Source organism: Pseudophryne corroboree, chromosome 12 (genome assembly GCF_028390025.1).
Source record: "Pseudophryne corroboree isolate aPseCor3 chromosome 12, aPseCor3.hap2, whole genome shotgun sequence".
Classification (NCBI taxonomy): Eukaryota; Metazoa; Chordata; class Amphibia; order Anura; family Myobatrachidae; genus Pseudophryne; species Pseudophryne corroboree.
In genome coordinates this window covers 135,017,419-135,040,966 of record NC_086455.1, presented here as the reverse complement: position 1 = coordinate 135,040,966, position 23,548 = coordinate 135,017,419, and the positions used below count along the sequence as shown (strand labels likewise).

General features: G+C 44.5%; 1 protein-coding gene across 5 annotated transcripts in view; it reads left to right on the top strand.

Annotated features, from left to right (window-relative positions):
• CDIN1 (CDAN1 interacting nuclease 1) overlaps nt 1–23,548 on the top strand; it is a 501,029-nt gene that overhangs the window by 88,003 nt on the left and 389,478 nt on the right. For 4 of the 5 annotated variants that reach the window (XM_063948052.1, XM_063948053.1, XM_063948056.1 and 1 more), the window contains exons 3-5: nt 12,728–12,773; nt 15,478–15,542; nt 19,493–19,553. In XM_063948052.1, the coding sequence (XP_063804122.1) occupies nt 12,728–12,773; nt 15,478–15,542; nt 19,493–19,553 (172 nt within the window). The remainder of the gene's footprint in view (nt 1–12,727; nt 12,774–15,477; nt 15,543–19,492; nt 19,554–23,548) is intronic. The other variant, XM_063948054.1, reaches the window with a different exon arrangement.

Sequence of the window (23,548 nt, the reverse complement as noted above, 5' to 3'; positions counted from 1 at the left end):
CTGGAACTGCTGGGACCTGTAGTTCCACAGCAGAGATGCAATGGAAAATGTGGATTCCTGACAGTACCCCCCCTTTTATGGGTGGGCACCGAACACCCACGCTGGAACTTGGAGGATCCTTGAAAAAGAGCTTAGGAATACACAAAAGCAGAGGTCCTCAAAAGTCTTCCCAACTTTCATCTTCAGAATAAGTAGACCATTCATGGTCATTTGAGACAGATTTTACTTCCTGGGAGAAGGCATAACTCGGAAGGATAGAACCCCCCATAATGTAACTTGAGTCGTCATCAACAAACTCACTTTCAGAGTCAGAGTCCAGGTCTAGTGTGGTCATGGGAGCCTTTTGTTTAGGAACAACAGAATCTGAGACAATCTGTGGACCAGTGAATTTGAAGCTATGCGAGACACCAGGACTAGGGTTTACGGCAGCATAGCCAACACTTACGTCAGATGGTAGACTTTGAACTGATTCTGGAGCTCTCCAAAGCCTGTGATTCTTGAAATCTCTGATACATTGATTCAACAGAACCTGTTCATGTTTGGAAGGAATTGAGTCGAAAAACTGAGAACCTTGTCTTGACTTTACAGCTTGGAAATCTTTAATAGCTTGGTCTAATGTATCCTGATCTTGCACAGACAGAGATGTTGGAGAGGATTTAGCAGTAGACAAACTGTTGACAAATTGGCCGGAATGCCCAGATGACTTTGACTGCATAAACTTTGGAGCAAACTCCTGTTTTACGGCTTCGCAGAAAGCGGGAAGATCACTCAGTAGCGGATCTTTAGATTCAATGAGAGGATTCGCCCAGTCCAATGCTTTACCTTTGAAGAACAGGAGGAAGTATCTGATTGCATTGGCTGGAGAAATAGTCACTGAAGGTTCAGACTCAGTAAAAGCGAGGTATTGGCTCGCCACTGCAGGAAACTGAGCATAGTCACCATCAAAGTAGACTGGAGCTTTTGTATCTGGTGGACACTTGGAAGGCTGAATGTCAGTTGAAGTCTCGGAAGACAATGTAGGACACTTGAGAGTTGAGGACTGGAATAAGCATTCAAAAGCAGGAGTAGAATCAACTTGAAATGCTCGAGGGTGGAGAGAGGACGTCATCTCCTGGATTGACTGACGGGAATTTTCTGCTGAGGTTGACAGAATGCTAGAAGCTTCATCTTGGGGTGAGATGCGTAGAGCCTCCATCTGGGTTGAGGCAACTGCAACATCTGCAAGAACTGTAGACTCTGGACATAGCGACAGGAGTTGTTTACTTGAAGCACCGGAGAGAACCACACCGGGTTCAGAGGAACTGGAATCGGTAGGGACCGATGGCAACTTTAGACAAATGGATGGATCCGGGATTTGTACAGGACTACTTGACTTGACTTGAACTGAGGGAGGCTGATCTGGACAGACGGATGGGACCAGATTGGGTCCAGAAAAGCTTGAACCGGCTGGAACCGGAGGAGTCTTCGGACAGACGGATAGGACCAGATTTGATCCGAAGAGACTGGAATCGGCTGGAACCGAAGGAGGTAGCTCAGCATTGGAAACAGAGCTACTCGGGCTGGCTGGAACCAGAGGAGGCTGATCTGGACAGACGGATGGGACCGGATTGGGTCCAGATAAGCTTGAAGCGGTAGGAACCGGTGGAGTCCTCGGACTGACGGATAGAACCGGATTTGATCCGAGGATGCTGGAATCGGCTGGAACCGAAGGAGGTAGCTCAGCATTGGAAACAGAGCTACTCGGGCTGGCTGGAACCAGAGGAGGCTGATCCGGACAGACGGATGGGACCGGATTGGGTCCGGAAGAGCTTGAAGCGACAGGAACCGGTGGAGTCCTCGGACTGACGGATAGGACCGGATTTGATCCGAGGATGCTGGAATCGGCTGGAACCGAAGGAGGTAGCCCATCATTGGAGCCACTCAGGCTGGCTGGAACCAGTGGAGACTTTGGACCGACGGCTGGAACCAGGCTAGGTCCATTGACACTTGATTCTGTATAGACAGAATCCGGATGTTCTGATGATCCCTTTTGGAGTGGTACTGAGCTGGTAGCACTCTCTGAAGTTGGCAAACAAAAGTTCACGTCTGTATCTGTGGCTTTAAGAATTCCTCCTGGGATCTTGGCCCTGGATTCCTCACTTGAGGATGAAACTCCAAAGACCCCTCCTGGGGTTAATAGATCAGACACACTTCTTTGAGTTGCATGCCCGGATGCCACTTCTGGAACCTGAACATCAGATACCCCTACTGGGGTCACAACATCAGATGCCCCACCTGGGGCTGTAGAGACAGACGCCCCTTCTCGGGCTGAAGGCACGGATGCCCCTTCTCGGGCTGTAGACACGGATGCCCCTTCTCGGGCTGTAGACACGAATGCCCCTTCTCGGGCTGTAGACACGGATGCCCCTTCTCGGGCTGTAGACACGGACGCCCCTTCTCGGGCTGTAGGCACGGACGCCCCTTCTCGGGCTGAAGGCACAGATGCCCCTTCTCGGGCTGTAGGCACGGACGCCCCTTCTCGGGCTGTAGGCACAGACGCCCCTTCTCGGGCTGTGGGCACAGACGCTACTTTAGTTATGGGCAACATAGATAGTCTCTGTTGATTTCTGAACTTGGGATTGGGTCTATTTGTCACAGGACCCCAATCGTATACTTTTTGGACACTTCTGTCTGGGGTAAAGGAACTTGAAACTGTAGAGGATACGTTGGAAGGTTTGCAGGTGAAAACACTGTGATGCTGGGACCTGTCACCAACTTTTGAGTCGCGGAAGGAACAGTCCTTAATAAGATGACTAGGACTCCCACAGTAAAAGCAGAGGTGAAGCTGCCTGCGATGGCGGCGTTCAGCTTCCGTGAGTTTGGAGCGCGGGTAGCTCTGGAATCTGCCCTCTCTTTGCACAAGAGGAGAGACTTTAGTTTGAAAAAAAGTTGACACGGAGGTCGCACTAGTCTTAATACTTTGAGCAGTACTCTTCACTGCGTTTAAAGCACCACTCAGGATTTCTGGCATTATCGGAATGATTTTTGTTAGGAGATTTTGAAGTTGTTCCAATAGATGATAAAGAGTGCTTAGTGGTTCAGAGTTCACAGCAGACAACAAGGGAGTCTTGAAGCTTTCAAAGGAGGAAGTCGCTCTCTCAGGAGAATTAGCTGCGAAGGGACTGCCATAGGACTGACTTGAGCAACAGCCATCCACAGGAACGGATTGTGCAGGGAAAGTTGAAATGACGGGAGCAGGAGTGACTTGAACAGGAACTGGAGAAACAACTGAACTTGAAAGGGATTGCTGCAAGGTATCCAAACGGATAGACATTCCCTGTAGGAACTGGAACATCTGCTGCTGCGCAGCCTCTTGACCATCCAAACGGGAGACCAGATTTTGTAAGGCCCCTGACCCCACATTCTGACCACCATCCGAGTCCATTGGCCTTGGACAAACTGTCAGGTTCGGTCTGGTTTGTGTCCCCGGAGGGGGCGCTAGTGGGTCAGTGGAGGTAGGATGGAAGAATGAAGTGAGGAGGCAGTACTGGGTCTCTGCGCATGTGCACAATGGTATTTATTATACAGGAGGTAAACAATACGGCAGCAGAAATGATAATAAATGCAAATGTCAGTTATACAGCGTGATAGCTGAAAGTCTATTGAAACAGGTTGGATAATGACTTGAAGAAATAATGTCCAGTAATGATAATAAACAGATGGGAAGGTAACTTGTAGTAATATTCTGGTATAGGAACCAGTGCAGGTTGAATCATGGAACTTAACAGTGATGTTTGTAGTATGGCAAACCTGATAGCAGAGGCAGGAGTCTGACTGTGTCCACAGTGCAGGTGGAGAAGCACTGACAGCGAGCAAGCTGTATCACAGGTGAGAGATGGAACACACCTGGAGTCAGTCTCTACTGCAAGGCTGAAGCACACCAGGTAATGATGGGTGTGAAGCCTTTTGATGAATGCAGGTATTGCTGGGACTTGAAGTTCCACGGAGCAGAGTGAAGTAACCAGGAGTACTAAGTCTCTTGAGAATAGCCAGGTACACGGAGGAGACCCAGGAACACAGGGGATCTGGAGACTGGAACACAGGGAACCACTGGATGCAGCAGGAGAGCTGGAGTGATTGCTGGAACTTGTAGTTCCACAGAGATGCAGGAGGATAACCAGGAACACAGGGGATCTGGAGACTGGAACACAGGGAACCACTGGATGCAGCAGGAGAGCTGGAGTGATTGCTGGAACTTGTAGTTCCACAGATGCAGAAGGATAACCAGGAACACAGGGGATCTGGAGACTGGAACACAGGGAACCACTGGGAACTGGAACTGCTGGGACCTGTTGTTCCACAGGTCTAACACACAAGGAAATCTCTGTACTCAGAGGATTGCAAACAGGAACCGTCTGTTCACGGGATGTGACGTGTTGTCCAAGGCGATGTGAGAGAGCCACAAACTGGAAGTTATACCTCCTGCCCAGCAGTGATTGGACACAAACTGCAGGCAGAGATACTAGCTGGATTAGGTGTCCAGATCAGCTGTGAGTTGGCTGAAGCATTCCAGGCTGCAGAGGACTGAAAACCAGAACTGGAACAGAACTGAACTGGTTAGATGGAGCACGGTGAGCTGTGGGCTGCAGGAGACTGAAGACCAGAACTGGAACTGCTGGGACCTGTAGTTCCACAGCAGAGATGCAATGGAAAATGTGGATTCCTGACAGCGGCGCTTGGACCCGATAGATAACACCATCTCTCCACTAGCCTACGGGCTGCTATTCTTCTGGAGAGAGTTCAGACGGCCGTGCATGTGCGGTGTTCGCGAGGACCTGAGCCAGGACGCAGTGTGATCGCATTACTCCGGCTCTTCACCAGGGCGTCTCTTATCAGAGCTTGTTTCCTGAAAAGAGAAAAATTGATAATTTGCTTGTAAATAATTATTTTCATGTTGCAAATTTACGTGAAAAATATTTATCACATCCGTATTCAAAAATGCAAATTGTGCTAAATATTCCCTATAGCGAGATGGCAATCCAAAACATTTACTCAGCCCCCTTTCTCTATTCTTCTCATCTCAGTAGACCCTGGTAGGCAGACAGGCAAGACTTCTGTTAAGCTGGTTACGCACCTTCTGACAGTGCGACCAGGAAATGCCTTGTAACAATACATCTCATCCGTGTATACACTACTCAGTAAGCTGTGCAGTGTATAGTTACATGCTGCACGCAACAACACCGCCTGCAGCACATCCAATGGGGCGATTTGGTACATGACTGATTGTGGATATACACTGTGTGATGTGTACGATATAGCGTTCCGATCGGCACCGTGTTGCTCTATCACAGGATATATAGTCTAGTGTGTACCCAACTTAACCCTTTCATATTTTGTGGTAACAGTGTTGTAGTTCTTTGCAATATGGTAACTGGTAACACAGCACTGCTTTTCTTTAGGTGTCTGCCTCATGTTTGTTATAGATGAAGGCCACGTGAATTAAGGTCAGTGGAGTGTGCTCGGGTAACCTCCCTGAACGCAAATACCATCTCTCCACCTTTTTACCACATGTCAAATGCGTTTATGGTAGAAATGCAGCGTCTCACTTTTTGCGCTTTTTAGGCACAAGTTGGATCCCTGCCGACAGAAGTATAAAAATATGATCTTCTCCATTGCAGGATATTTAATTAAACCATCACTGTTTTTGTGGATAGCATCTTTCAGTGCGTGCCATTGCTCATGATGGGGTTCTGAGAGGGGTGGTGTCATTCTATTAAAGGCTTTGGAATGCAGGGGTTAATTCAGCATAATTAGGTGCAATGCTCAGTGCTCTCTCCAGACTAATTAAGGATGTCTGGCTCAGTATGCTCTGTTGCGTTCCCAATATGCTTTTTGCATTAGCACATCTATCTCTCTGGACAACAGAAGTGGCATAAGCATTTGGGGCCTCATTTGGAATTAGGACCAGATCCAATGGAAGGGTGTAACTGAGAGAATACCTCCTGGTTTGGGCATGGACATACTGGGCAGCATTTGTTGTCACTGTGATGAGTCAGGGCTGACGCAATGCGTCTTTATACGCAGCGGATCTGAGGAGGTAACGCTAATGCTGTCGCCATTGGAGTTTGTATTGAGATGTCCGCGTCTCAGATCTCGTGTACAAAGACACATCACTGGGGGCACACCGATCACACCATCGGACCTCCGAGCAATCATTGCAGAGAGGAAAAGGCTGTGTCCCCTCATGCAGTGCAGGGATCTTCCCTATAAATGCGCCTTGTCCACCCCTAAGGGCCAAATTCAGTGAGTCACGAAATGGTGTTATTGTGGTAAAAAAAAACAACTGCAAATTTACTGCAAATAGCAAAAAGTGCCTATTCAATTGTTATCGAAAACGGTTTCACGGTAGTTTTACCACTAATTTCAATTCACCACCTTTGATCAGGTGAAAAGTTGGGAAAAATCCCTATTTTAAGTTAAAGATGTCAGCATTTGGTTCAGAAGCCCTGGGACATGCCCCTGAATGGCTAATTACGCACTTAGACATTTTTAAGTGGGCAATAATGCCCTCATTTTTTGGGGTGAAAGTGCAAATTATGGAAATTGGGGTACAAGGTATGGGACTGCTATAGTGGGGTGCTTTATGAGTGGGTCAAGTCTCTAGGCTTGCAGGTGGGAGTAATATACATTTTTTTGTTTGTTTTGGAACCTTTTTCAACATGGTGTAAAATGGAGCAAATATATACTATAGCATTTTTCTGTGCCCAAAATTTTATTTTATCACTTATTTTAATGAAGAACACTTGAAAATGCAGATAACAGCCATTTTACACAATTTAAGTACCATAATACTTTTTTTTATAACCAATAATAAACTTCTGTACTGCTAGTTGTTGTTAGTTTAGCAGTTTTTGGGGGTAGAGTCAGATTTACTCATTTTTCACTGCTGGCAACAATTATCGCTGTAATCCTGTTTTTGCGAATTTGCAATTCAGTAGACAAATTGTGGAAGTATGCATTCCCGCAATTTATTCCATTGTCGCTGCAAAAAAAGCTGCAGCAATTGCTTTAAATTGCATTTAATTTTATGCAATGGCATTAAATTACTGCAATTTCACCACTAATTGAATTTGGCCCTAAATCTTAAAATATCTCAATCTTCAGTAGGGGCACTTGGGCAAGTAATCTGTAGTCAGCAGGAATGCCCCCCAGTCCACCTAACTTCCCACCAGCCACAATACATTTTCAACATTTGCAGACCCTGTCTTCTTGGCCAATACCTCATAAACTTTAAACCTACATTCCTTGTAACACTTGTTGCAGTTGTTTAAAACAGGATGCGTTTAATTTACCGGCTGGCGGGATCCCGCTTGTCAGGATACCAGTGCCGGAATCCTGGCAGCCGACAATACTGCAAGTCGGAATCCCGGCGCAACAGGGCAACTCCCACTTGTGGGTGTCCACAACACCCACAGAGGTGGAATAGATCCTGTGGCGAGTTCAAGAGCCACCAAGCCCCGCTGCCGTAATTCTAGCAGGTGGAATGCCGCTGTCGGGATATTGACGGATGCCATCCCGTCCGCCGGTCATCCGTACCGAATATCTTTAAAACAAGAGATGCAGCTTCAAGGGAAAGCATTTGAATCACAGTTTGGGAATTTTTAATGATCTGTAATGTCACACTAATTAAATCTATATAATAATTCTCTAAGGTCTGTCCCTAGCCTAGCAGGAGATGAGGAAGACGAGGACCGGGGCCACCAGGAATACGGTAAGTATGGCGCGGGATGGATTGGGTGGGACAGGATCGGAGTGGGACAGAGAAGAAGGCAGAGAAGGGTGTGTGGCTTCACAGGGTGGGGAAGAGCAGTGGATAGAGAAGGGGGTCCAGCAGCAGTCGGACACTATCTCCCTTTACTAGTGTATTAACATTTTTCACAACGAAAGTATCCCCCAAACAACCAAAAATGGCGCCATTTAAGATTTTGTTCAACCCTACCTGCTTTATTTCTTCACAGTAACAGTTATTTTCCAAAGAAATCTTTCATTCTTTACAGCTGTCCTGATTCGCAGAGTGTCTTTGGATGGATCTGAGTCGGGGTGATGCTTATTTTGTACTGATTTGTCTCAGTAAATAGTGTTTGTTGCGTTATATATTTTCCCGCAATGTTTTCCTATATTTTTCTGCTCATGAATAATTAGGCTTCGGGACTAAATGATGTAAGAAGAAATTGGGGGTCATTCCGAGCTGATTGCTAGCGGCATTTGTTCGCAGCGCTAAAAAATGGCAATTCTGTGTGCGTATACGGCGCAATGCGCACGCGCGATGTACGGGCACAACAAACTATGCAGTTTTGCACAGGGTCTAGCGATGCATTTCAGTCGCACTGGTTGCCGCAGAGTGATTGACATGAAGTGGGCGTTTCTGTGTGGCAACTGACCGTTTTCAGGGAGTGTTTGGAAAAACGCAGGCGTGCCAGGGAAAATGTAGGTGTGGCTGGGCGGGTGTGTGTGACGTCATATCCGGAACTGATTAGTCTGAAGTGATTGCAAGCGCTGAGTAGGTTTTGAGCTACTCTGAAACGACACAATAATTTTTTGCAGGCGTTCTGCGATACAACCGTTCGCACTTCTGCTAAGCTAAAATACACTCCCAGTGGGAGGTGGCATAGCGTTTGCACGGCTGCTAAAAACTGCTAGCGAGCGATCAACTTGGAATGACCCCCATTGTACAGATATGTGTTTATATTTTAAACTCGTACTATTTTCTTAATGAAATCAAATACAAATAGAAGACTTCCTTGAGATTTATAATTGTTCCTTTTAGCACCACATACGGTATACTAATATTGCTCGGTGTTATAAAGTTGGCACTCATCCAAGTCTTCCTAGGCGTGACCGTCTTTTCAGCATTCTGCATAAATGTAATATGTAGCAGTCTATTCCTTGGCAAGCTGGGGCAGCACGGTTGGTTAGCATTTCTTTCTCTCACTCCTGAGCAAGGCACACTCTGTGTGGAGTTTGTATGTCCGCTCTGGGTTTCTCCCAACAGTCCAAAAACAGGTTAAATGGCTTGCAGCAAAAACTATTATCCCTATTGTGCACATGTGTGTGATAGGAATATAGATTGTAAGCTTATATTTTCTGTAAAGCTCGGTATACAACATGTGTGCGCTATATAAATAACTGAATAATAATAATATATAAGCTGACGCTCTGATTGTGGCTTCTTGTGGCTACCGCCTGAGGAACGGTGATTGCTTACCGATCATTAATCATGCAGAAATGGGCTGTACTGAACCCATTAACCTTAATATTTTCCGTGATGTGTCATTATTTTGCCACTAAAATGTTCATCAATATTGGTCTATTACATTAACATATGTGCTGCCACCTTCAGTTGGGTAGCAGAAAGGGGATATCCTGTTCAGCTGCTTTCACTTGCCTCGTCTCCCCACTGCCCGACCACCATACATATTTATCTCAATACTTTTCCACGCTCTACTGCTCCTTTTCATGCCTATCCCACACCAAGCTTGACAGAGCACTTATGCCCCCAAGAAGACATGCACTCCTACACACATTTGACACATGGTTATGCTAAATACTGAAACAGCATGAGGCACATGTCATTAGCAGTAATTAACTTAATGAAAGCCACCTGGCTTTAAAAAAATAATTAATTGGTTGGAAATAATAAACTTAGATATAATTTATATGTTCCTCTATTTGATTTAACATACAGTCCCAACAGGAATCGTTTAAAAAAAAAACATTCCTGGAAATCAGCGCGCAGCGTCGAAGCCGTATTTCTCCCACTACGTAGGCTGCACGACGTTGGTTTATTGGCTTCTGTTGCCAGGAGTTGACCATCCTTTTACTACTGCTGTGTGGCATTGCTGATAGTTATATGTGTGTGTAAAGTTGCATGTGAAAAAGTCTGTTTGTCCCTGCGATCCCAGGAATACGTCATCGCTTTTCTGTCACATAAAGCTGTAACTGCAAATATATGGTATGTTTTCCCAGCGTTTGTGTCCTTTGTATGACTTGTATACCATCGGAGTGACCATGGGGGTCATTCCGAGTTGATCGCTAGCTGAAAATGTTCGCTGCGCAGCGATGATGAAAAATATCGGCACTTATGCGTATGCGGCGCAATGCGCACGCACAACGTACTTTCACAACGGCCGATGTAGTTTCCCACAAGGTCTAGCGAAGCTTTTCAGTCGCACTGCTGGCCGCAGAGTGATTGACATGAAGTAGGCGTTTCTGGGTGTCAACTGACCGGTTTCAGGGAGTGTTCGAAAAAACGCAGGCGTGGCTGGGCGAACGCAAGGCGTGTTTGTGACGTCAAAACAGGAACTGAACAGTCTGAAGTGATTACAAGCGCTGAGTAGATCTGGAGCTACTCTGACTCTGCACAATTTTTTTTTGTAGCCGCTCTGCAATCCTTTCGTTCGCACTTCTGCTAAGCTAAAATACACTCCCAGTGGGAGGCGGCATAGCGTTTGCACGGCTGCTAAAAACTGCTAGCGAGCGATCAACTCGGAATGACCCCGCATATCCTCTGTTGTTGGGATTGCAATTAAATACACTTATCAAGTCATGACAGTGTAAAATATATGTGTAATGGATAGAGAAAAATGCTAGCTAATGACATCGTGCGCACATTTGGCAATAATTACATTTGTTTTTACCGTTTTCAGAATGATTTTCATGTCAGGTGATCTGTAGCTATTCTCGTGTCTGTTTATATTTGATTGACTGTAAGGACTATTTAGTCCTGTTTATTTCGATATAACCACAAGTGGAAAAAAAAACTCTGTCATTTAGGTGTAATAAGTTAACACACTCACATTTTCCCCAAAATGACCTCAATAAGTTGAATATAACACCTCTTAGAACATTACTATTTGCTCTTGGCTACTAACATGGGATATTGGGGGTAATTCCAAGTTGATCGCAGCAGGATTTTAGTTAGCAATTGGGAAAAACCATGTGCACTGCAGGGGAGGCAGATATAACATGTGCAGAGAGAGTTAGATTTGGGTGGGGTGTGTTCAATCTGCAATCTAATTTGCAGTGTAAAAATAAAGCAGCCAGTATTTACCCTGCACAGAAACAAAATAACCCACCCAAATCTAACTCTTTCTGCACATGTTATATCTGCCTCCCCTGCAGTGCACATGGTTTTGCCCAATTGCTAAAAAAAAATCCTGCTGCGATCAACTTGGAATTGCCCCCATTATGTGGTGTTCATGGTAATCCTATAATATAGCTCTGTATATATAAATCCACTGTGTGAGTGTGAAACATTCTCCTGCTTGTGTTCATCAAGCAGCATCATTCCTCCTCGTACTGCTGTCTAGCCGTCATTTTATCAGTTCTGACCACAGAGAAGGTCCCAGAGGGCTTTAAAGTTCTGTCTGGCAATTTTACAAAATGTGAAAGTTTCCCTTTGATCTGGTCCAAGTGAAGATTGTTATTTTTTTTTACGTGCGGAGAAAAAAAAAAACTTGCGGTAGAAGATAATTAATCCTGAATAACATCGCTTTAGTGTTTTGTTTGTAAATAAAATTGCCTCTAGAAAGGGAAAAAAAAAGTAAAATACTGGATATGAGGAGAAAATGCAAAATATGTTAATTACTCGGCGTGTTTTGCGATACAGTAAAAACAGATTTATCGGAATTGTAATCTGTGAGATGTGTCTAGTAGGAAAATATATCATAAGTAATGAATTGTGTTTTAGGACGGGGTGAGGGGTAGAGATCCACAGAGGACAATTGAGCAGAAACAATAACAGTCATATTTATTGATCGGCATGAGAAGTTGGAGGCTGCACACACTGTCCTGCGTCTCGGAGGTAACCTGTTAGCTGCTGGAGTGGGCTAAGCTGATCCTGTGCATTGTCTGTGTTATTGCGCGAAGAGTTAACTGTGCCGTAGTCTGAGGAGTGAAAGAGAGAAATGAGATACAGACTGAGGGGAAATCCCTCTTGGAATAGCTGCTTCATTTGCCAGGTGCTTGACACAGAGTGGAGTAGGGGATGGATGGAGCTCTGGAAATGACTGACTCGGAGGAAAAGCAGCCCTCCTGCTGGGAAAGTTTCTATTTTCAAAGCCCCGTCAGTTTCAGTGGGAATGTTAGAGTCCCATATGCTGCTACTGACATTGAGTTAAACCCCCCTCCAAACCCTCCCCCCCCCCCCCCCTTGGCTTTTCTTCATGCTACCCTTTAATAAGACACAGCTTCCAAAGAGGTTTCCCTGACTGCTCACAAAATGAATTTCAATATGTTGCCAATGAGCTAAGCGGCATGTTCCCAACTGCTAATGGATCTGAATTTCCATCCATTATTAATAGGAAATGTACTCTGTTTTCTTTTCAGTCCCCCCCTCCCCTCCTGCTCCTTGTGTTTTACCAGCAGGACATGCCACTAACACAGCTTTGTGGGCCTGGAAAGTGAAAAAGGATCCTGCCAACACATGTGCCTACTCTATCTGCCGCTCCTGCCTGAGTGTCCCCTGTCTTCCTCCTCCTTCTCTCCTAACTTTCTTCTTCTTTCCCTCTCCCCCTGTCCCCTGACCTAGCCTTTGTATGAGGTGTCCGTCTGGAACAACTTTTGCGCACTTGTTTTCGTGTTCTCTTAGATTACAGGGCAGCGGGGCCTACCTTTGAAGCTGACTAGCCTTTTGTCTCCCCCCATGCACTCCAGTAATTAACTTTGTCCATCTTTTATTTTGTTCCAGTCAATCGCAGTCCACTCTGCTGAGCATCTTCTCCCAGGAGTACCAGGTTAGAAGTTTCCTCCTTTGTGAAGCTTGACAGGTGCTTAATTGAATGATGAATGTCCCTTTATTTCTTTGTAATTGAACTGCCAGCCCGGTGATTGGTTTGGAAGCTGTAAACCCCTCCATCTCCCTCCCCTCCGCTCTACCCCCACCCCTTATCAAGCGTTGCCTGATCCTGAGTGGATGCCTGCCAAGCTTTACCCATCCATCTGTCTAATAACATCTATCCTTTGCTTATTTGGTGGACCCGTAATAAATTATGCTAAACCATTATTATTCTGACAATAATAATTTCCCTACGTTGCACGGTTCCGTGTGCTAAATGTTTGCTGACTTGCACTGTCAGAGCTACTTTCCCTCGCTGACAGAGATTATGATAAACGACCCTCTCTTGGAGTGGCAGAAGGCAAGAGAGGCAGAAAATGGAGTCATTTATCATCTTGTGACGGGTGTCACTCATATGGCAGCTCTCCAAGGAACCGTCACCGTTGTTTTTTTCCCTGCCTCTCCATTTCTGATCTTCGTTTCTAAATATATATATATATATATATATTTTTTTTAAATTAAAAAGAACACTGCTCTCTTGCTCTCTAGAACTTTGAAATAACATGCGCAGGGGCCAAATGGGAATGGAGTGGACGGAGAAATGAATGGCAAACTGGAAATTTAGAAATAGTCTTGTTTAGCCTGACCGCTTTCTCCCTAAGGCTGCCTATTGCAATTCTGTTTGCGTGCAACCCTGTGTGGGTGCGTCCCAGAGTTTAACACAAAATCTCTGCTCAATAGGGTGATTTAAATATGCTGTTTAAGTCTATATGAGATATTGTGATGTCTGAAACTTCTATATGTTTTACACTTGTAGTATTAAATCCAAATTGTATATTAGCGCTGAGTATGTTTATTTCCAACAGAGAAAAAAAAGTAATAAGATTATATAAGTCTCAGTCTGTTTTCTTTAAACTACTACTTATTTTTCATATACAAAAGTCTATGTAACAAAGGTGTGCTTGTGGCATCTTTCACACCCTAATGGTGGGTACACACGGATAGATATATCTGCAGATCAATATCTATGGACGGTTTGGGCAGTGTGCTGTGCATACACACTGCCCGATCTGTCGGGGACTGACGTCATGAACAGGATGGGCATGTACACACGCCCGCCCAGTTCAGCTGTCAATCACCGCCGGCTGCTGCAGCATGTGTACGGGCGGTCGGCTGGTCGCCCATATACACACAGCGATGTGCCAATATATCGGTAGATATATTGGCCATCTGCTGTGCTGCAGAGCCGACGTGATATGTCTATGAACGACGGAGTTCACAGACATATCGCCCGTACACACTGGCCGACAGACCCGCGATATATCGGCCTTAATGGTATTGAAGATGCCAGCAGGTCACCTGCTACGGAAGTGATACCTCTCTAGACCAGCCGTCCCCCCTATGTGCACTGCAGGGGTGGGAAACTGGCATAGTATGGGCTGATGTAGTGTGAGATTGATGCCAGCTTGCATAGCCTGAATTCTCTCTGCACATACTCTGTATGGCTGTATGTGTATATGACATTGCAGCTTTGCGTGATTCTATCTAACTTATACCTAGTACAGTCAGACACACACGCTTGTGGTATGTTAGATAGAATAGACTTAGGTCGACAGTGTCTAGGTCGACCATTATTTATTGACATGAAAAAAGGTCGACATGAGTTTTTTAAAAAATGTTGGTGTCGTTTTCTGCGTAGAATGACGGGGAACCCCAATTAGTGCACGGTATACTCTTGCATTTCGGGCACGGTGCCTTGCTCTGCTGCCGCTGCGCTCGGCACTGGTTACCGTTCCCAATTGTAGTCCACGTAGATCGTGAAATATGAAAAAGTAAAAAAAAAATGAAGAAAAAAAAAGTGAAAAACTCATGTCGACCTTTTGTCATGTCGTCCTTGTATATGTTGACCTATTTACTGTCGACCAATAGTCGTCGACCTAGACGTAGAGACCAGATTCCGACACACACACATATACAACAAGCGACCGGGCAGATGGTGATAATGATGGTCACCAGCCTAAGCTATCTGCGTGTAATGGGTAGATTGTGAGTAGGCACCACTGATGGTAGTATGTGCGAGCTTGGTTACCTGTGCATACTGTATATAGGGAGGAATTCAGCTGCTTTAGCCCGGCTGCAGCTCCTGCCTAAAGTGCCAGGAGCTGTTCAGTTGTTTGTGCTGCGTGTTCCCGACATTTATTGCGGCTGTCGCTCCTAAAATGCAGAGGATTAACTGCGTAAAGAGACGGGGTGCCCAAAAGCCTTATTTTTGTGCCTATTTTAAGAAAAACATTTAGAATAAACAAAACTGATATCGAATGCGATTAAAGCCGTGGGTATAATTGTATCTGAAATTTGCTGAAAGTAAACCTGGAGCGCATGCTACTGACGCAGACCCGCGTGCATCTAGCGCGGATTGCTGCTCTGCTTGCAGTTGTGGCTGTTAGAGGACACATTTATACCTACGATTTAGGGAGCGATTGTGGCCAACACTACATCAGCCACTAGTGCACTGCATGTGTTTTCTCCATCTCCAATACTCTGTGCGAGTTCCATGACGGAAATCAGTATTAGCATTATATACTTTTATCTGGCCAATTTCACTATAAGATTCCTTGTGATACTGTCATGTGATGTTTTCAGTATGTTGTGTTTTATTTTAGAAGCTGACTAAAAGGACACATGCGAGACATCATGCTCCCGACACCATTGAAACGTACTACAGCAGGTGAGTTGACCAACCCCTTATGTCATTAGCGTTTATGTGGCCAGTTCTCAGTCGCACTCAGACTGCGTGTGCAGCACTAATCGCAGATCATCACCTGTTTGCAGGGTTGCATGCCTCTATGCAATTGCATCGGCACTATACATCCACTTGTGCAAATACTGTAGCCGGCACCAATATCAGCGCACACTTACGCCATCTTTGTACCCGGTGCAAGAGATTAGCCACATCCCTGCATACTCACTACGCCACATAGCCCGCAATTCAACTACATGCAAGCATCCCGTTGCTGACCATTACGTACATTGGACCTGATTCATGTTTGTAAGTAAAGCAAAAAAATCAAGTAGCTTTGTGTCTGGATCAAACCATTCTGCCATGCAAGGGGAACAAATACATTTATATATTTTCTGTGCAGGGTAAATACTAGCTGCTTTTGCATGTAGCCCACAGATGTTAGACAGCTTTATATTTACAGTGCAATTTAGATTTCAGTTTATGCACACCCCACTCAACTAAATCCCTCTGCACATGTTAAATCTGCCACACATGGTTTTGCCCAGTTGCTTGCTCTTTGATGCTGCATTCAGATCGCAAATGCCGGATCCTACCCGGTAAGAGAAACGTGTCCTTACCGGGTGGGATCCGGCATTTGCGCTCCGTTGCTGGCTTTCCGACCCGGCAATATACCGGGTCGGTTGCCATAGCAGCAGTGGGGCGCAGCAGGGGCGGGGGTGGAGGCGGCGCCGGGAGATGAGCTCATCTCCTGCGCCGCCTCTTCCTATGCTGTGAATGGGAGCCATGTCGCATCGGAACGGCTCCCATTCACACTGCGCCTGACCCGGTAATCAACCCGGTAATAACCCTTCTTTTTTACCGGGTTGAATTACCGGGTCAGGCGACCCGCTAATTCTGAAAAGGACCTTTCACATCGCACACTGACCCGTTTCTTGCCGTGTCGATACCGGGTTTTTAGTGCGATGTGAAAGGGGTATAACTTTACTTGCAAACCTGAATCAGGACCAGTGTGCCACAAATAGGGAGGCCAAATGTGCCGGTATTTAAATCCCGGTATTGGAGCCTTCAATCCCAGTATTTGCAGGATTAAGTTGCACATGCGCAAATTTGTTCTTTTGCGGGGCAGCGCTGAGCACTAGCAGGACACGGCTCAGATGCTGTGCGCAGCGTGATGTCAGAAAGGTCATGCTGCGCAATCCTACGTCAGCCGCCCTTTCAGCCATGCCCACGTAAGAGGAGAGGACGGCTAGACAGTGCTTAGCGGACTGGTAACAGTGTGTTACATGTATCGTCCCTGCAGTCATAGAGGAGATCAATGGCTCATCACTGCTGGGAGTTGGGACGGGATAGGAGTGCACTGGTAACTGGTAGTGGTAGCTGTGTTCCTGCTGCTGCTGCCTTCCAGTGAGTGTCAATGCCCTGGGCTGGCCCTGCCTGGTCTCTGGAGGACAGTGAGTCAACTTGAATATGTGACAGTGTCACTGTCTGTCATACAGTTTTTTTTACTATGGGGCCTGGGCTGGATGGGGGTCATGAAAGAATGTTCTTTTATTCCTGGGGGAAAAAAGGGTATGAAAGTTTTATATTTTCCTGGTGTGGCTGCTGAGCCATCTTTTCATTGATCAACTCAATCCTGGGATTGAGATTTTTTTCAATCCTGAATCCTGGGATTGAGAAAATAAAGCAGGATTGACGTCACTAGCCGCACGTTTTGTAAACCACTCAGCTTGCAGAGCCTGCGCAGTGCTAAACATCACAAGATATGCAATTATATGTGTGCCCCCGTGTATGGTGTGCTCTATCCTATATCTAAAGGAAGGTTTCCAAAAATTCGGCTTTAAACTGTTCCATTCTCTCTCTCTTTCTTCTTCTTTCTTTCTTTCTCTCTCTCTCTCTTTTTTTTTTTTTTTTTTTTACTTTTTCAATTAATTTTATCAGTTCATACCATATTTTTTTCACTTTATTTTATGTTTGGTTCAAATGTAAGTATTATTATTCTCCTATATAGTAATAACAGCAGTAAAATTACATTTATGAGTGACCTATTTCTATGATGCCGTTGTCTGAGCAGGGCACATCATATACCAAATGAAAAGTCTTGGTCTGTAAATTTGCAGAAAAATATTGGCAAAATAATTGGTAGCTTTGTTTTGGAGTTACGTTGCAAACTGTCCGCCTGCCATTTACAAAGCATCACCATTGTGCTCTGGGAAATGTGACAGTTGGTGAACTCTCCCTGTGCACCTGCTGGGTTACCTAGAACACGTGACCTGCTGGGTGGTTTGGAAACTGTGACAGTTATTTGCAGCCACCTACTAAGCAGGGATTTTTCAAAATTCGACTCATAAGGGGTCGAATAGGGGTAAAATATTCCACCCAGCAAACCTTTGCCCGGTTGACACTGGTCACATCATTTAGTAATTATTATAACATATTTTAATTATTAATAACTTTTTTTGTAAACTAGAATGTTTTAACATTGTCATATATATTTCCTTTCCAAGGTGATACTCCCAAAATGTGCAAATTCCGAAGCCTTTCTAATTAAGTGTTTTAGTGTTTTGCTCAATTCTAAATATATTACAGTAGATGTATGCACAAAATGAACCATTGCAATAAAATGGACAATATTAAAAAACAGTAATATTCTGCACAGTTTAGACCAAACCTAAACAGCTTGTTTATCTCTTTATACTGTATTTAAGATCAGAAAATGTAGCTGTAAGTAGCAGACTGATGTGGAAAGTCTCTCTGTTTGTCTATTTAGTATTGTCTTTTCACACATTTATAAAAATGCCCATCTAGCATTTTAACACATTACAACGTTCAGCTTATCTGTCAGTGCAACGTAATATAATTTTTTTTGACGCTTCCTGGATTATATAAAAAAAAAAAAAGCGTATATCGCTTTAAATATGTGCATCAATCCATTGGCACATACTTAATATGTATTTATGATACAGTATATGCTAAATTCACCTTTTCTTTAATAAACACATGAAAGTTTAAATTTTTTTCATTAGAAGAAGTTACAGGAAAGGAGCTGTAGACAGTTGGAAGTTGTATCATTACAGTCCCATTTAAGGAACATGTTGGGTGATTTTTTGAAGTGTTTCTCTATACTTTTGCTTATCTACCCTTATATAATAACAAAATATTAGACTTAATGCAATATGCTACAAAAAAGTGCCTTGTACAGCACAAACAATATATACAATTTACTTTGCTCACCAAGTTACCGAAATGTTATATTGTTTTAAACATGGACCTTTGAACCTTAGAATTGTCTTAGCCTAAAGTTAGAGATTACGCTCATGGGCCCTCATCCCGAGTTGTTCGCTCGCTAGCTGCTTTTAGCAGCAGTGCACACGCTAGGCCGCCCTCTGGGAGTGTATCTTAGCTTAGCAGAATTGCGAACGAAAGATTAGCAGTATTGCTACTAAAAATTTTCATGCAGTTTCTGAGTAGCTCCAGACCTACTTCTAGATTGCGATCACCTCAGTCCGTTTAGTTCCTGGTTTGACGTCACAAACACGCCCTGCGTTCGGCCAGCCACTCCTGCGTTTTAGCCTGACACGCCTGCGTTTTTTAGCACACTCCCAGAAAACGCTCAGTTGCCTCCCAGAAACGCCCCTTTCATGTCAATCACTCACCGATCAGCAGAGCGACTGAAAAGCGCCGCACGAACACCAGCAAATCTGCTAAGTTTTGTGTTAAATAACTTAGTACATGCGCGCTGCGTACCATGCGCATGCGCATTTTCCACCTAATCGCTGCGTTGCGAAAAACGGCAACGAGTGAACAACTCGGAATGACCACCATTAAGTACAGTACATAGGAACTGCATATTGGATGCTCTGTGTATATGTCAGGCAGCTTACATGTGGTGTCTGAGATTAAATGTCCCATACATGATGTACTGCTTTGTATCACAGGTATCTAAATGGCGTAGCTGTAGACCCAGCCGCACCTGTTTTACTAAACCTGGCTAATGAGGTAAGACTTCTAAGTAAATTAAGTTTTATAGCAACAGAACATATGAGTGTGATTATAAGACTGTTAAATACATGGGTTGTATTTATAGTCTGCTGTATTTATACAATTAGTTTAATTGTGTACTTGTGGAGTTGGGCAGTGAAAATACATTGGTAAACTAAAGTGTGTGACAGTGGGTTTCCATATCTAAGTGTTTAATTTGAATTGGAACGACTTGTCATTTATAAACAAACTATTGTAAGTATTGAGAGGGAAACAAAACATAAATAGCCATTACATGCCATCGGACCATCCAAATAGACACAGCCATATAGCATATAGGGTAGTGCTAGACAGTTAATGAACCTTTAAAATAAATAAAAATCTGAATTTCTGCATAAATGTGATCTTAAATGCATTCAGATCTTATAATCCATGAAAATAAAGATAATTTTTTCATTGATTTATTATTTATCAAAATTATCCTACATTTTCTTTGTCGGAAAATATATGTAAACGCTCTAGGTTCAGTAATTGCAGCAATGACTTCAATCAACAGTTTACAGTAATCTTTGTTCAGTGACTGGAGGAATTTGGGACCTTCCCTCCTTACAGAACTTCTGCAACTCAGATATTTTTGGGTTATCTTGCCATAGCATTTCTATTGGATTAGGATCTAGACCACTAATATATGAATATCTCCTCAGCCTTGTGTATATATGGTTGCTGTCTTGCAGTAAGACTCACCTTCTGCAGAGTTTCAGTTTATGGACAGGTAGTGTCCTGTAGAATTTGCTGGTACAATGCAAAATTCATAGTTTTATCAAAGATGGAAAGAAATCCTGATCTCATGGCAACATATCAGCCCCAAACCATGATGCTGCCAATGTTGGGCTCGTTCTTCCAGGGATCTTCTCCCAGACATCTTCTGGCTCAAACAGGTGGTCATTAGCAAACTTCAAATAGGCACCTCCTCCTTGCTCTTCTCCCATGCGCACTATAATACAAACTAATTGATTAAATGAATTTGGCCACTCCTTCTAATCAGTGTGTTTTGCCTTTCAGCCACATCTATTTCTGGGAGGTGCCTAAAATCAATTATAAAGCCATGCATTATCCCCAGCACAATAAACAAACACAACTAGTGTTTCACTTTATGGGTAAGAAAATTGTCTTCCACGTTCCATAAAGGCTCTCTAAGGAAGGAGATATGAATTATCATTGTGGATTATCCCATAACATCTTTGTACCTGCTACTGTAAGATGCAAATATAACCAAGGTAGAGAACACAGTTCCCCCTGGTGTTTCCACACTGATGCGTTTTGACAGTGTCTTTGTCTTCATCAATGCAATAGTCTCCTTACTGGTCTTCCCAAGAAGATACTCTCACCACTACAGCCCATTTTGAATGCGAGGCTGATCATCCTAGCAAAACGTTCATCGTCTGCTGATCTGCTCTGTCAGTCCCTCCAATGGTTGTCCATATTTTACTATATTCAATATAAAATACTTTTACTCACATGTAAAGCTATTAACCAAATTACACCAACATATATCTCTTAGCTTATCTCAAAATATCTTTCAACTCAACCTTTCCGCTCTGCACAAGGTCTGTCTCTCTTCTGCATGGATCACTCGTTCCCATTCACAATTACATGAATTTTTTTGGCCAACACCCACCCTATGAAATGCCCTCCCACACACAACAAAACTCTTCTCTAGTCTCCAAACTTTCAAGCATTCCATGAAAACTCACCTATTCAGGCACGCCTATCAAATTCCGGAACCGCCCACAAAAACTTCAGAAGCATTATTATCTAATTATATCCCATCAGGACTGTCTTTGCAGTCTGGTGGTACCGCTATGCTATAGATAGCGCCTATCCTTGTGAATCCTTCCTATTTCCCTTTAGATTGTAAGCTTGCGAGCAGGACCTTCCTACCTCTATGTCTGTCTGTCATTACCCGGTTTGTCTTATCACTGTTGTTCCCAATTGTAAAGATCAACGGAATATGCTGCGCTATATAACAAACTGTAAATAAATAATAAAATAAACGCAGTGGACTTCTTTGGGGAATAACATCTAAGCTTGTTAATTAATGTCTAAAGTCTGGTAATATACCACAGTGGATGTATCTTAGTGACTTCTCTATAGTCAAACAATAGCATTAGATTGTGTCGTACAGAAGATCACAGAATGGGACTGGAAGTAAAAACCATTTGTCCTCAGTTGCAGCACACTTCTACTTGGTTACAAAGTAGGTTGGTTCTCTAGAAGCAACATCACAACAACTGTTCTTACAAAACTGTGTTTATTGGGTTTCCATAGCCAATCAGCCACACACAAGCCTCAAGCCACCATATGCAATGCCCAACGTTTGCTGTATTCGGATAAAGCATATCGCCATTGGACTCAGGAGCAGTGGAAATCATTTTTCTGGAATGATAAATCATGTTTCACTTTCCGACTGTGTGTAGGATGAGTCTGGATTTGGCATGTGCCAGGAGAATTATTCCAGCCTCATTGCATACTGCCAACTGGAGGAGGATAGTTTATTCAGGGCTGTTTAGGTTTGTCATGGGCCTTTAAATTCAACTGAAGAGGTGAGTGGTGGTTTTTAGAAACAAACCTAATAGCCATTAGTTTGTAATGAAATGCTCAACAAACACACATAGGAGTGATGTTCAGCATTCACATGCCATGCCACGTGGTGCAAATAATGTATACATATATTATGTAAATGATGCATGCACCACAAGAAATGTGTTGTGGATATCAGCATGGTATGGACCGGAGGGCGAGGGCATCATTGGGAGCCTTAGTGCACTGGGGTAGTTCTGACTTTGTGCAAGCAGTGAGCAGAATAGGTTCCTAAATATGACTGTCCATGTGGTCTGTATGAAATGTATCCATTATTCCTATCATATTGATATTAATGGGGAGCGGGCACCGGGGCTGCCCATGGGCCTGTCTAGTGTACTTGGCAATGATGCCTGTATGAAGTATTTGCATGTACATAGAATCCTATGTTGTGCTGATGAAATGAGACTGGCAATGATGGTAAGGGATTATACAAAGTACGGGGACAATGGAGGCTGTGTAACAGGGACTGTGCAATGTGCCTGCCATTGGATCCAGTCCAATGTGCCTGCCGGTGGAACCAGTGCAGTGTGCCTGCCGGTGGAACCAGTGCAGTGTGCCTGCCGGTGGAACCAGTGCAGTGTGCCTGCCGGTGGAACCAGTGCAGTGTGCCTGCCGGTGGAACCAGTGCAGTGTGCCTGCCGGTGGAACCAGTGCAGTGTGCCTGCCGGTGGAATCAATGCAGTGTGCCTGCCAGTGGAACCAGTACAGTGTGTCTGCCAGTGGAACCAATGCAGTGTGTCTGCCAGTGGGTCCAGTGCAGTGTGCCTGCCAGTGGATCCATAGCAGTGTGCTTGCCAGTGGATCCAGTGCAGTGTGCCTGCCAGCGGAACCAGTGCAGTGTGCCTGCCAGCGGATCCAGTGCAGTGTGCCTGCCAGTGGATCCAGTGCAGTGTGCCTGCCAGTGGAACCATTGCAGTGTGCCTGCAAATGGAGGGCTGAAAATGGATTTATCATTGTGGCTGGTAATGACAGCGGGCACCACCTGGATCATACTAGTATAATAATTGTCTGCTATGGGATCAGTATGATATCCCAGCTGTCGGGATCCCGGTGGTCAGGTGACAGACACCAGGATCCCTACAGCCGGAATACTGGCGGTGAGCGCAGGGCCCGAAGCGGGCTCCCTGCGCTCGCCATGCTTCGGTCCCGGTGGCGGCCTTGGGTGGCCACAGGGTTATATTCTCCCTCGGGTGGTGGCGTGGACCACCACCCAAGTGGGGAACTTGGCCGACTGTTGGGATCCCGGCATTGGTCTCCTGACAGCCGGGATCCCAGCAAATTGACTGCCTCCCGTCTGCAATACTTTGTATACACAATGAGTTCTTAAGGTCACCTGTAACATACATAACATTTTTTTAAAGCAAGGGACA